General features: G+C 39.0%; 1 protein-coding gene across 3 annotated transcripts in view; it reads left to right on the forward strand.

Annotated features, from left to right (window-relative positions):
• The window catches only part of RNF38 (ring finger protein 38), a 104091-nt gene that overhangs the window by 3401 nt on the left and 86506 nt on the right, over positions 1–14184 (forward strand). Inside the window, exon 2 of one of the 3 annotated variants that reach the window (XM_048290533.1) lies at positions 10602–10686. The exons of the other annotated variants lie outside the window; for them this stretch is intronic. Coding sequence (XP_048146490.1) covers positions 10638–10686 — 49 coding nt within the window. The 5' untranslated portion in view covers positions 10602–10637. The remainder of the gene's footprint in view (positions 1–10601; positions 10687–14184) is intronic. 3 annotated transcript variants of the gene reach the window in all.

Consider the following 14184-nt stretch of genomic DNA (forward strand, 5'->3'; position numbering starts at 1 on the left):
ATTGCTTTTTCTCCTTCTGTTGCTAAGTCTTTAGTTAGTTTAGTTGTTTTTTAAGGTGCACACGAGGTTAAGTCCTATATTAAGAGGGGTAATGGAAGGTGCTTATTTTGGCAGATAGCTATGCATTTGCTAAGTCTTTCAGTTTGGAGAAGCTGAAACTTCTGCCAAAAGGATTAGTGCCAGTTTTCAAACATAGTTGATTGTAGAACGTGGGAAGTTGGACTTCTTGTAAAGATTGTATGAATCAGTAAAGTGCAGTAGAAATCTGAATTAATACACAGCTTAATGCTGTATATGCTGAGCAGCTGTAATAGAATTGTGTGTTCATATTGACACATACAAACTTCTGTGCTTTTAGTAGTTGTGCATAGTTATACCATCTCTGTGTGGTATTTGTGGTTTTATTCTTGAACTGGAGAGCAGTTAATGTGGCTTTACAGTGAGAGTCATATTTAATTCTGGCATGCTTGGAGATAGATGCTAGTTTTTTTATTTATGACATGGTGATGCCTTCACAGCTTTATAACCATATAAAATAAAGTGAGATGGAAAGATAGCTTCTTGGTAGGAACAAGTGAAGTGTGTTCAATATGTGGAGACTTTTCAAGAGTAACAATTGATTTTGATAGATTAAAGAGAAAATAAATAAACAAAAAAAAGCCCCACCAAAACCAGAAACTATCATTGGAGCATCTCCATCTTAATTTGGTCAAAGGGTGATGTAAAGAAATGGCTTGATGGTACTTCTTGGTTAGAATTACCACAATATTGTAAATCTATTACTTTGCATGTTTGAACATGATCTGTTTTGGACACGAGATTGCAATTACCTTTAGTATATCAGAATTATTCATTATAATGTTGGTATGTTAGTTTTGCTACTTTTGAATTATAAAGGAAGATAGGAGGCTTTGTTTTTTACATAAATTAGTTGTACTTTGAATAGATTGTAGTAATTGCAGAATTAATGTTAACAGACATATAATAAATGTTTGTTTCAAGAAGTTGGTTATAAGAGATATGAGTTGCATATTTATAGGATTAATTTGGGAAATAAATGCAAATGTACTTCCTTAACAATTATTTTCAGATAATATGCATTTATTTTTAGCCATGCTCTGTGACTATCACTTCTATATTTTTATTTCATTTTTACTTTGTAGTGTTTATAGGAACTGGAAATTATAATTTTATGGCCTGAAATTGTTCTTTGGAGGTGTGCCTTTTAGGTGCCAGCATCAAGGCAGCTCAAGTGGATGCTAGCAAGTGTTGATATACGGCCACCCCCCACCCCCAACATAAGTATTTAAGGATAGTGTGAGACTGAAATAAATCTATTTTAAGTAAAATACATAATATAAAATTAATATACAGTTCTTTTAATTGTAATTCATAGAGTATGAACAACTTGATCCTTTCCTAATCTGCCATATATTAGATGTAAAATATACAAAAGCATGGAAATAAAAAATTCAGAATATTCTCTAAAGTACAAATTTCAGTTTATAATAGCAAGAAGACCATAGATATGTCTTTAATTTGGAAATGCATGCTCTGCTTTGCAACATCTGCTTATGAAATAATCAGAATTATCCTTTTGGTCTAAGCCATCATGCTAATGAGTTTGAGAAATATGTTTGCCTTGTCACAGAAAGGTTAAAATGGGAAACTGCTTTAAAGAATATTAATAAGCATGATTGAGAACATTGTAAATTCTTGGAAAAGCTGTGTTCAATTAAAAAGTAATGGTGGGGTTCAGGTGTTTTTTCTCTGCCTTTTTATATTTAATTTTGTTGCTTATACAGCCCTTTTTTCCCCCACAAATTATCTTGGCAAAATGAAATCCACATGCAGACAAAATATTTCTGACCAATTTTTTTTCTTTCTTCTTTTTTTCCATGAAAAAGATAGGCTTTAAACCTTTTTCAACCAATAGCTTTGCACCTTTTCTGTTAGGTCTTGCACCTTAGGTATTTTAAATGGTCTTGTATGCCATCTGCTTCATATTAGAAGTTCAAATGGAGATGTGTCATCTAAATGTAAGGGTTGTCAGTGTTCGTGTGATGCAAGATGTGGATGGGTTAACAGGAAGGTAGGGTACCAGAATAAGAGAGAGTGTTACGAATTTTGCACGAATTTGTTCTGGTTTTGGGTGGAATAGAGTTAATTTTCTTCCTTGCAGGCACTCTGGGCATCAGTCAGCATGTGGTGAGTGATGGTATTGTGCATCACTTGTTTCTCTTGGGTTTTAGTCCTGGGTCACCCCTTTCCCCCCACCCCCTCATCTCCCTTTTAATTATAATACTGTATCATTATTGCTGTTTTGGTTTTACTTTATTTCAATTACTGAGCTGTTCTTATCTCAGTCCACGAGTTTTACCTTTCCTGATTCCTGCTCACCTCCCAGAGGCAAAGGGGGAGAGTGATGGAGGGCTGCTGCTGGTGCTTAGTCAGGGTTGAACCATGGCACACCGGGAGCTCCCTTTACATGAATATTTTAATACGATAGTACTGTTTTCCCCCACCTTTGTTTTACTTGGTTTTGTTTATTTTATGTTATGGCTTTTTTAATGCCTTTTTTTTAACACCTTCTGGTTGCGTTCTTCTATGCTTGTTCTAAACCATTTTTTTATTGTTTGTGTACGTGAAGTACAGTAAATGCTTGGTGAAATTTCTTGCATAAAGAAAAGACCCTCCATTCTTGATGGGAAAAATACTGTTGTTCTTGTGCTTTGATGACTTAAAATAAAGCTTCCTTCAGGAAGTTGCTTGATGTGTAATGTAGGGCAAAGAATGCGTACTTCACTTAAGGAAAGATGCAGGAAGTTTTTTAAACAGTAAGTCATAGGTATTTTCACAACTATTTTAAGCAAGTATTATATACTGTGTTTTCTGAGCTTCTGAAATGCACACACATGCTCCAAATGTTCATTCTTAAAACAATTTTCCTTAGATTTTCTCAGTGAAGAGCCTGGTATCACAGCTCTATGCTCCTGAGTTGCTGTTCCCATTATCCCTGGCACTGTGTTTAGGTTGGGTCTCTGCATCATGTGTCATGCAAGCCCTTTGCCACCATGATGCATGAAAAAGTAACATCTGTTATCAGTCTCTTGGTGGGAAGGTGTGTCAAGATGTTTCTCTAACGTCTTTTGTAATGACTGAAGTTCTGCATCTACACAAATAATCTGTGTTGCTTGCTGCATTGTCTGGCAGCTGGTGTGGTTTTCTTGAACGTGGGCTGTCATAATAACCAGCCTTCAATGCAACATTGTAGTATTTCAAAGCTCACATCTCTAAGCATTTGGACTTGGTCACCAGCTTCTAGGACAATCCCAAATGGGAAATTAAAATATTAAAGGAAACATACTCTAGCATTTCAATTACAAAAACCAAACCAAGCCTAAAAACCACCAAATAACCAAAACCCCACAAAATTCCAGCAAAATAACCCCCTGAAAAACTTACATAAGTCTTTAACTGAATTTCTGTTCTTCTGTGTAAGGAACACAACTGTAGCACAAGAGTGTGCAGCCAGTATCAGTTAAGAGCATTGCTTAAACTGAGGTGTTTATGATTGTTTCTGATACCCTTTATGAATGGTGGAATTGCACTTCTTCCTGTAATACTTCCGATCTCTGCTTCGAAAAAATGTGATTTGTGCTTGTGCACATTTTTCTGGAAGGAGGGTATGAGGAAGATTGTTACGTTATAAATTCTCTGCCAGCTTGTGGAGGAGTAAAGTATGAATTCTGTGAATCTTATTAAAATACTTCATAATCTGCGTGCCTGGAAAATTCCCTGTTAGGAAGACTACCCTTAAATAGTTTATTTGTTTGCATGACTTTTAGTTGTGTAAGAGCCTGAGCAATGGCTATTAAACCACAAAGTATGGCTAGAAACATTAGCTGTGTATATGGAACAGTTTGGTCTGTCGGAGGATACTTGGAACAGCTCCTGTGCCGTATGATTGAACCTGCACCACGGAACAGCAACATACAGTTTGAAAACATTTGCTGCCTGTTTTTACAGCACAGCTGAAAGTTATCACCTCTTTATCTTTTGCTGCTTGGCACCTAAACTATATTCAGGTTCCAGAGTGAAAATATTAGAGATTTATGTTTACTCTCTGCTTGGGTTCTTGCTCTGTGAAGTTTTGTTTTTTAGGCACATGGATACTTCCAGTTTCATTAAGAGCCTGTGCAAATGTTTGAGGGATCTGAATTGTGGTGGTTTTTTTTCCTCCCTGCCTACAAGTTGACATTTTGAAGTGATTTTTTGAATTTCCATTAAAAATGTGTTTATCTGTGTTTTTTTGGTGTGTGCAGGCTTTCTGTATAGATCTTTTCCATGGCATCACTTTTTTCCTTTTTGTAAGTTGAAATGGCCCAAAGCCAAGCAGAGTAAGCAGTAGTTTTTGGAAAGAATTATCATGCAGATTTAGTAGTAGGATATTGAGCCTTTTGGCACAGAAACCCTATGAGTCTGTGATCATTGTGGTTCGTGTGTGTTTTTGAGCAAGTTTACATAAAGTGTTTATGATATTATCTGAAAATTGCTTTTGCAGATTATTTTGGAGGTTGGGTACAGGTTAGTCTTCTGAGTTGTTTCAGAAATGCGTTTTGATTTTTGGAGGCTTGGGAGTGAAGGCTTTTAGCCACCAGTGTGACAAGTGTCTTCAAACTTAAGAAATATGTGATTATCCTTGTAAAGATCAGTGAACTGGGGTACATACGGCAGAGACATATTTCAAGAAAGTGAGACTCAAGATGTGTTTGATGTTGTTCTTCATAGGGGCCCGTTGAGTTGGACTGAAAAAAGTGGATGAGATAGAAGAATATTATTTTCTTTATTAAAATTTAATTCAATTTTTAAAACACTGTCAATCTCTTGTGCCCTTGGGGTATTGATTCTGCTTTTATGCAATGAGATACAAAAAAAATATTACTAATGAATAATTTGGACACTGAGGAAAAATAACTTAAAGAGTTTGTTGCATTTTGGCAGCTTTTTATTTGATAAGGCATTCTGAATATGAAGGGGAAGACCTATGAAAGTGGTAAATATGGTAAAAATTACAAATAGTGACTAGGATTGTGTCACCTTTCAAACCTGGATAAAACCCTTTTATGGAACAACATATCTCTCTGGTGGGATAGTGATCCTCAGCTCTCTCACAGATTGCATTATATGGTGAGGACCTGTCAGTATGTTGGGGCGCCCATGTGCTATTCAGAGGGACCTTGACAGCCTGGAGAGTTGGCGACCCTGTGGCATTCAGCAAAGGCTGAGTCTTGCATGGGGGCAGAACAGCTCTGTGCCACGAGCGGGCGGAAGGGGTGGGTAGCAGCTCTGCGGAAAAGGCAGGTACTGACCTAGTGGAGTGAGCTCGCTCGAGGGCAGCAAGCTTATGTAGGGGCTGCATCATGGCACCGTTGAGGAGAGGTAGGTTGGACAGCCTCGTTGAAGAGATGGCCCAGAGGAGATCCTGACTGAGAGATCCCAATGGCGTCTGTCCTCCTCTTATGGCAAATGAAGTAAAGATAGAGCCAGACTTTTGCTTGCTGGTAGGGCAAGAGACTGGGAAGAGGGCTCAGGCTGAAACACTTGAATATGTGAAACACCTGAATATGTGATGTTATTAGGAAGAACCTTTCTTCGCTCTGAAGCAGAGAACTGTGGACATTAGGGACCTTACAACTTTGGAGAGATTCAGAACTTAGCCAGGCAAGGCACAGCTCTAAACTGGCCTGGTTGGAGCAGGGGGATTGAATTACGGGGTATCCAGCAGTCTCTTGCAGCCTGAATAACCCTCTATGACTCTGTAGTGAGCGTGTTACTTTTAGCCTGGGGATGCCTGCTTCAGGCATTGTAAATAGAGAAGGAACAGCAATTTGGGACTGGTTTAGTTGCACATGGTCAGAAGTGATGGTGCGAACGCAATTTGCTTCGGCGTACAAATGTCACCTCAGTCCTGTGAGACTGCTTTTTAACTCTGATTTTTTCATATGCTTCTTCCCCACACACCCAACAGTACCTTTTGTGATGCGTATTTAATGTATGAATGTTTCTGGGTAAAGCATCAATAGCTCTTTGTATTTAAAGCAGAGCTACATTTCTGCCTCTCAGCCCTTCGTCCTAACTTACTTGCTGGTTTATGAAAAACAGTCTGTTTTTCATCTGACAGACAAAAGTATGCACTTGAACTTTTATTATTTTTCAGTCCTAGAGGTATAGGGCATGTTGGGTCCTGTCTTTGCTGTCATGCTTGGTACACTCTCAGAAAATGCCAGATAAAGTAATTGAGAGATGTGTTCAGCAATGGGGGGAGGAGGGGTTTCCAAGCTTGGAGGGTGTCTAAAAAATACAAGAATATGTTCACTGATGTATTTTTATCCTTTTTTGTTAGTCTTTACCAAACCAGTCTTTCTGATATGATGACTCTACTAGTGTATAAATTTTCTGTAGTGTTTTTAAGAGATAATGGTCCAAACAAGAATTCAGTCAATAATATAAAATATGAACACAGCAGAAAGTAGGAGAAGAGTGAAAAACTGTGGTATTTGACCTCCTCAGGCTGCCTTTCCACATAAAAGTGAAATTGGCATTCTTAAGTAAAGCTGTCATACTTGTTAACTTAGTCCTGTTTCTCTGTAAATAGCTTCAAACTTGAGGGAGGCTTTTTAGGTTTTTAAAAAGACTTCTAGTAAATCACTGGTTAAATAGCGGATAGTCTGCTCTCTGAAGCAAACAGCTTAAAGGGATCTGATGCTGTTCCATTTGACATATTGATCCGTGGACATAGGTAGTTGTTGGGCAGTTAGACAGTATTTTGTTTCCAAACAGCTGCAGTGTACGGTCTGTCTTACAAGGACATAGGAAATAATGGAGGATCTCGAGGAGTAGGAAAACCGAAGGAATTGCAGGGAATGGGAATTGTAAGGATTTGAAGGCAAACTGGGTTATTGAAGGGAGAAAACATAAAAATACAGAACAAAAGTCCATGAACACAGATTTTCATTATTTCTGATGTTCATGTAACAACTGATTTCTTTGAGGATCACTCTTAAAAAGTCTGTGCCATAAAAGAGAATTTTCAAAGTGAGTGAGTTGCCCATGTTCTTATGGACTTGTTTACTGTGAATTAAGTGAAGCATCATCTGTATTTCTTGTTTATGGGCTGCGTGGAGGCTATGTGGCAGGGTGGGTAGTGAAGCCAAACAATGATGCCAGAGTGTTCTGGAGTTACTGAGTCTTCAGCTAGGTTGGGGCAAAAGTGGATTTAAAGCATTTTAAAACAAAGAGTTGTGCCATTTGTTTCATTTATTATTCTGTAGTAGTGTTACATTTCTGCATTACATCAAGTTTTTGTTTCCTATCAGTTATTTCTTGGATGCTGCATTTTCTGTTTGCGACTGAGGTCATAGAGAGGTATCTGTTTCTAGCAACTTAGCTCTTCTGTACCTTTATGTTTCTCCATTTTCTGCTGGTTTAGCCCTTTGGGTTTTTTTGGTCTCAAGTAGCAACACAGATAAAGGAGCAGTATAATAGTTTGCAATTAGAAGGCAAGACATAAGATACCATTCTACCACTGTACAACACTGTACGAGAGCTCTTTTTTCAATGCACCATGTCTAGTATATGGCCTTTTATGTCCCTATGGATTTTCAAAATAGGGTTGATTGTCCAGAAAAGAGATACCTGAATGATTGCCACCTGGACTGGTTTTAATTTTGATCTTCTAAAGATCAAAATTAAAGATTTTACACAATTTGAAGAAGAAATGTTGTCTAAGGTTTGTTGAATCTCTTTAGGAGGAAGGTCTAGAATAACCATGAAAGATCTTATGAACTCTCTAGAGAGCAATAGATGAGAATACTTCAAAACTGCATAGTACATTTGTTATGACTGTTGTTAAATATCTGTACACTGACATGCTTTGATATTTATTATGCAGTACTTTTGGAGTTACTGCTTAGGGATTGTCATGCTAGAAAGTTATGCTATGCTAACTTAGTCACTATATCCAAAGGGGCAAGGATGGTCTTCTCAGACATAAAAGTGCCTTTGAAATGCTCATTCTGGGAGAGTTTGTCCAATTTTGAGAAACAGGGTAACTCGTCAGTATGAGTATTTCAGTCTGATAACCCCATTGTTCTTGGATTATAGACACAGTGCATCTGGAGAATTGTGGCTTACAAATACACTTGCCTGTTCTCTTATGTAGAGCACCAGCTTATAGATGCTTGAAATTTGAAGTTCCTAGCAGCTATGTGTGGTACGGAAAAGAAATTTTCAGCCACATTGGGGCCCATGTGGTACCTTTTTTGGAGTGTGTGTGTCAGCTGCCTCTTCCTTGCAGTCAGTCCATGTAGTGAAATTCAGAGGTGATTTCCTATAAAACATTTGTATTTTAAGCTTTTACCTTGCTCTGCCTAACTCTTGCTTTCTTGGGTTTGCCGCTCCTTGTGTTTAAAAATTTTGTGCTCCCCTCAGCTCATTTGAGGAGTCATGCTGGAACCTCCTGGATTGTTCTCATGGCTTTCCAGGCTTTTTCCTTGCTTTTGCTACCTCCCAGGCCAATTAAGCTTGTCCTTTTCAATGCTATTGCTGAAGGAACAAATTTCAAAGTGTAGTAAAAATCCTTTGCTGGGCTGAATTGCGCCTCTTGCAGATTATTATGTTCAGCATTCTTGTGACCATTGAAGCTTTTTATGTTATCACTGGAGCAGCGACATCAAGATGGGAGCGCTATTACAAAGTCTTAGGAGAGGGGAAACCAGGTCATGTGTTCTCCAGGGCTGTCCAGAGTGCTCAATGGAAGATACAGCTAGCAGGCTGAGGGTGAAGAATCATGTCGTGGGAGACGCATTTCTGGGATGTGAAAGTGATTCTCAGCACCAGTAAACAAAATGCTGTCTTGCTTCAACTGCTTGGATTCCTTGTGAGGATTTTGTATGATCTGCAAAACTGGGCTCAGAACTTTCTTTTTACGGTGTTACCAAGAAAGACTTTTGCACATGAAGCAACCTGCTATTGTTATGAATGTACTACTTATGAAAGAAGGGAAAGTGGACTTTGGTTGTTGTATATATTAAAAAGAAATGTGGCAGTCTGATCTCTGGTTAAGTCTGAACTTGTGGAGTTTTGCTCTGGCTATAGCATATTTTGTTTTGGAAAAACTTAGGTAGTGAGAGCTTGAATTCTAAATTTACTCACCCAAGCACTGCAGATGTTCCTTTCCAGAAAGCGTTGTGAAACAGAGCAGATGGAGGCAGGTTTTGAGGAGCAGAATTGCTCTACTATCTTCAGAAGTGTAGACATAATTCTCACCATCAACCACAAATAGTCATACTTGAACTTTGTAAATCAAGTATCATGAAGACAGAATTAACGTGTGATCTACTGGTCTGTGTAGATTTCACTCTTTATGCCTATGTTTAACGAGTAATGTGTTACTGTACTCTGAAATCTGTATTTGTAAAGAGGAGGGCAAGAGACTTTCTTCCACAAGTCCAATGGCTGATCTTCGTTACTATGGAGAGGCTGTTAGAAAGCTTTGTTTTGCTTTGAAGATGACACAGAAGCTGTTGAAGTTGAAAAGGGTAGTGTGCTGAAACAAAAACTGGATATCTCTCTGGTCACAAGGTTGTTAGTCATTCAAAGTCTCCTTTACATACACATTTCTGTTGACTATCCTCTCTTTTTCCACTGGCTATTACTGTTATTAACATGCTGGTGACCTTAAAGAGTGCTTGAGAGTTCAACACTGGTGATGAGATGACTAGTGTTAAATCCAGTGTCTTAAGTTCTAACCTTTTTTGTTTTGACATGCATACTTTGAGTTTGTTTGCATCTAGAGACAAAGAGCACATGCATGTGGAAATGCTCACAGACAGACACACAAACTTAGATACCTCAGATATATAAACAGTCATCTCTCTGTCTCTTAAAAAGATCCGCCATTTGGCAGTGGCCACAGTCCTTCACTTCTAATTGTGCCTCAGTGCATTATGTAAGGTATAAAAAAAAAGGTTTGCTGAAACTGGCTCTATGGTTTCCTAGAATTATGTGTGTTGAATGCATTGTAAACTTAGAGGGGGTTTTTTGTGAAACTTGTCTACATTATGCAGTTGTATAGCTAATGGTTTGCTATGTGACTGGATGGCCCAGCGACTTTGACACTTCTCTTCCAGTTCTGTATGCTCCTTACTGAGATCTTGGCTTCAGCTGAAATACGCCTAAAAGAAAACTGGACTATATATGTGTCTTTAAATCTGTGTATGTACTTTTTGTGTAAATGTGGGAGCCCTGTGTTCTGGGCTGGAGAGAGGTATGCCTTCATTAAGAGCAACAGTGGTAGTTTGTTCAGTTGTTTAAAAATACTGGTAATAACAATCCCCATCAACAGAAGTTAGTCTCTTAAAATGACCATATAGCCTGGATGTAACTGCAGTAACTTGTGTTCTCTTTCTCAAAGTTTTCATGTCAAAGGGGTATTTTGGCTGCTAAGCTGCTAGACAAACAACTGAAAACTGCTGAGCTATGTGGACGTGTCACAGGTATTGGCTGACGTGCATCTGTGTTGCTGCTTTTGCTTTCAGATGTTACCATGAGTATCAGTTGGAGCACAAGGAGCTATGGTAGTAGGAGTGTTTGGGAGAGCTGGGTCTTGTTTACTTGAGAAAGGTAAGAGTGTGATGGGGTTGTGGGAATTCCTGATGGAACAGAGTTAGAATGGGTGATAACTAGCCAGGCAAGATCACCAAGCAATGAGATTCTTCACTAAGTCAAAGAGTATATCACAAGCTGAGAATTGGCAACTACAGAGAAGGAAATACTAAATCCACTATTACCTCTGTAGCCTGTCACTGAATTAGGAGACATGAAGCAAATTCCAGAGTATAGTTCATTTGTGCAGAACAAAAAAAATGAGACAATATGGAAACTAAAATAAAATTCAGTGGAGAAAGGAGGTTATGTTGTGATGGGATAACTTTGGCTGAACACAAGGTGCCTACCAAAGCCACTCTTATCACTCACCCTCCTCATCTGGATGGGGAAGAAAAGGTATAACACAAGGTTCAGGAAGTACGGTCACAGGCAAACCAGACTTGGTTTGGAGAAATTGGTTTAAGTCATTGCCAATGAAAAGTCAGAGAAGGATAATGAGAAATAAAAACAAACCTTGAAACATCTTTCCCCCACCCCTCCCTTCTTCCCAGGTTCAACTTCAGCTCCAGCCTTCTCTTCCTCTTCTGGCTGAGTGGCTCAAGAAAATGGGGGATGGGGGCTGTGGTCAGTTTATCACACTTGTCTCTGCTGCTCCTCCCTCCTCACATTCTTCCCCTACTCCAGCGTGAGGTCCCTCCCAACTTTTCCATCATGAGACCTTCCCATGGGCTGCAGTTCTTCATGAACTGCCCTAGTATGTCTTCCAGCATGGTCACAGCCTCCTTCAGGCACCTGCTCAGATGTGGAGTCCTCCGTGGGCTGCAGGTGATCTCTGCTGCACCGTGGATCTCAGTGGGCTTCAGGGGAATAGCCTGCCTCATCATAGTCTTCACCACAGCCTGCAAAAGAATTTCTGCTCCAGTGCCTAAGAGTATCTCCTCTCCCACCTTTTTCACTGACCTTGGGGTCTGCTTTGTTGCTGTTGTGCAGCAGTCTTTCCCCCTTCTTAAATATATTCTCTTAGAGATGCAATCACTGTCACTGATGGGCTTAGCCTTGGCCATGGTGGTTCTGTTTTGGAGCTGGCTGCACTAGCTCTTATACTTAGAGGAAGCTTCTGTCATCATCTGTCAGAAGTTATCCCTGTAGCCAGCTACTGAAACCTTGCCACACAGGATGGCTTGAAAAAAATCTCTAATTATCCGCATAGGTAACCAGTGCAGACAAACATTACCTGTATGTATGTGTTATCTGACCTTTGGCTACGCAAAGATTGTGATGTCATGATTTTGTCACAGCTCCAAGACAGTTGCTTGAAGAAGGAAACACAGCTTCTTTCCATAGGGTGTCCTGGAGCAAGACGAGTTGTATGATGAACTGGGTGGAAAAGCTAACGCGGGGAAGTAGAGTGAATTCAGCATGTTGTATTTTTTGGTTTGTGATTACTTATGACTTAAACAGTTTGCTGCCTAGAAAAGTTCTACGGCTGAAAAGGGTAATGTCGTTGACCCTAAAGGAAGGGTTTTCTGGGTTTCTCATCCTATAGCTTGCATCCAAAATTGAAAATGGACTGCATTGCAGCCATTATATTGAAAAAATAAATATGTATGTACAGAAGAATCCAGATAAAGGCTATGAATCCTACTAGATTACTCACTTGTCAGAAATAAAAATGCTGTATATACTTGTAAGTTTGCCATTGGGGAGAGGTCTGGAATTACAAAAAAAATAAAAGAATGAAATTCAAAGTGAAATGCTAAACTGAAACTTTTTGATGTAGATATAGATTACTGTATCATGTATTTTGCTTAGATTTTCAGGGATTTCAGGTTTTCAACTTTACCTTGAAGGCTTTCAGAAAGTTGTGGGGGTTTTGTGGTGGTGGTGTTTGTTTGGGGTTTTTTTCTGGGTTTTGTTTTTTTTTTTTTTTTTTCTCCCTCACACATCAGAGAGAAAGCAACTGCAGGACTAACAAAGATGCAGAAATAATCCAGCAATATAAATGGGATGGAAACAGTGTTCAGACTAATCTCTGATTTTTAGTAAAATCTACTTATGACTGACCTGCTGCTTTGTCATTTGATTGAAATTTCTGCACTTTTTCTGTTGTCTTTGTAAATACAGTACCTAGATTTTTGAGCGTGTTTTTGCAACAATCTTTTAAGTGGATTATGTCTATCTAATACCCATCTTCTGGTAAAATGTCAGTGTCTGTGATGTTCAGAGTAAACTTCAGAAAGCAGTCACATCCATCACAAGGACAGAGGGAGCTTCAATAACACATTTTCATGTAAGGACAGGGGTCAGCAAGGTTGTTGACAGAAATAGACAGTAATAAACTTTACTCAGCAGTGAAACCATGTTTCTGGAAGAGTGCATGGGTTTATGAGTAAGGAGAAAAGGGAAATGACTTCTGTCCTCATGCTTATATAGAAGTGCTTCTTTCTGAGTAGCACTTGGTTTGCATACCAAGGAAAAACTCTTGTGTTTGTAAGGATCAGTCGGTGTTGCTGTAGGTGACCCATCTTGTATTTTGTACAGTGTTGAAAATTTGCCCATTTCTAGCCTTTCCAAAGTGATCAAATACATCTGTATTGTTTGAAGAAAATTTTCTGATTTGTGTTTGAAGGGATCTGCTTTTCACTGGAATGAGTGAGTGTGGGGCCTTTTAATGAACTCTTGGGTAGGTTGTCCCTCTGTGAAGTTTTCACTGTGGTGATGCACAGTCTCTTTAAAGAACACCATCTGAATCAACTACTAGAAGTGTTTCAATGTTTCTTTTTATTGAGTGTGATATTGTGGACCTTTGTGACAATACCGAGGAAGAAAGTGAAATCAAGACATGCTGCAAGAGCTGGTTTGGTTTGTGGTGGTTTTTCGAGTGTTAGGCTGGCATTGGTTGTTTAAAGGAGATAAGGATAGCTTTGCTCTTTTCAGAGTTCATAAATCATTTGGCTCGTGTGTGTGTGTATTTTCTCTGATTCATGCAATGAAGCTCTGAATCGGGCATCCACCCTTTTATTAGTTATGCAGAAACAGTATAAGGAATATGCCAAAAACTGTGTTTCTAGGGTAATAACTTCATGTGCTCTTAAGCTGCAGCTGGAGCAGCAGAAGTAGCTGCGCATTATCACCTGGTTTCTGACCACCTTACTGCTAAAGTGGCTGAATGTACTGCTCCAGTTTAACACTAGCAGTAGGTATTAACTGAGGTAAACCACCTGTGCAGGTTCACTGGGTGTTCTTACAGATGTATGCCTACAGTATGTGGGAAATCTGGAAGTGTTTCTCTCATTGGTAGTGCTGCTCTAATGTGGGATCAAGAAATTAAAGCAAAGAGATTGCAACCACTTATTTTCTGTCTGTGTAGTAACTTCCAGGTGATATTTGCTTCCTCCTTTTGTCATCCATTGTACCTATTGCAATCTATTTTGATAGTCTTTAGAGGGCTATTAGGATATACAATAAAGAAGTGCTTTGTAAGAGTAAGTAAATAGTGACGGCATTGATTTT

Source organism: Corvus hawaiiensis, chromosome Z, assembly GCF_020740725.1.
Source record: "Corvus hawaiiensis isolate bCorHaw1 chromosome Z, bCorHaw1.pri.cur, whole genome shotgun sequence".
Taxonomy (NCBI): Eukaryota; Metazoa; Chordata; class Aves; order Passeriformes; family Corvidae; genus Corvus; species Corvus hawaiiensis.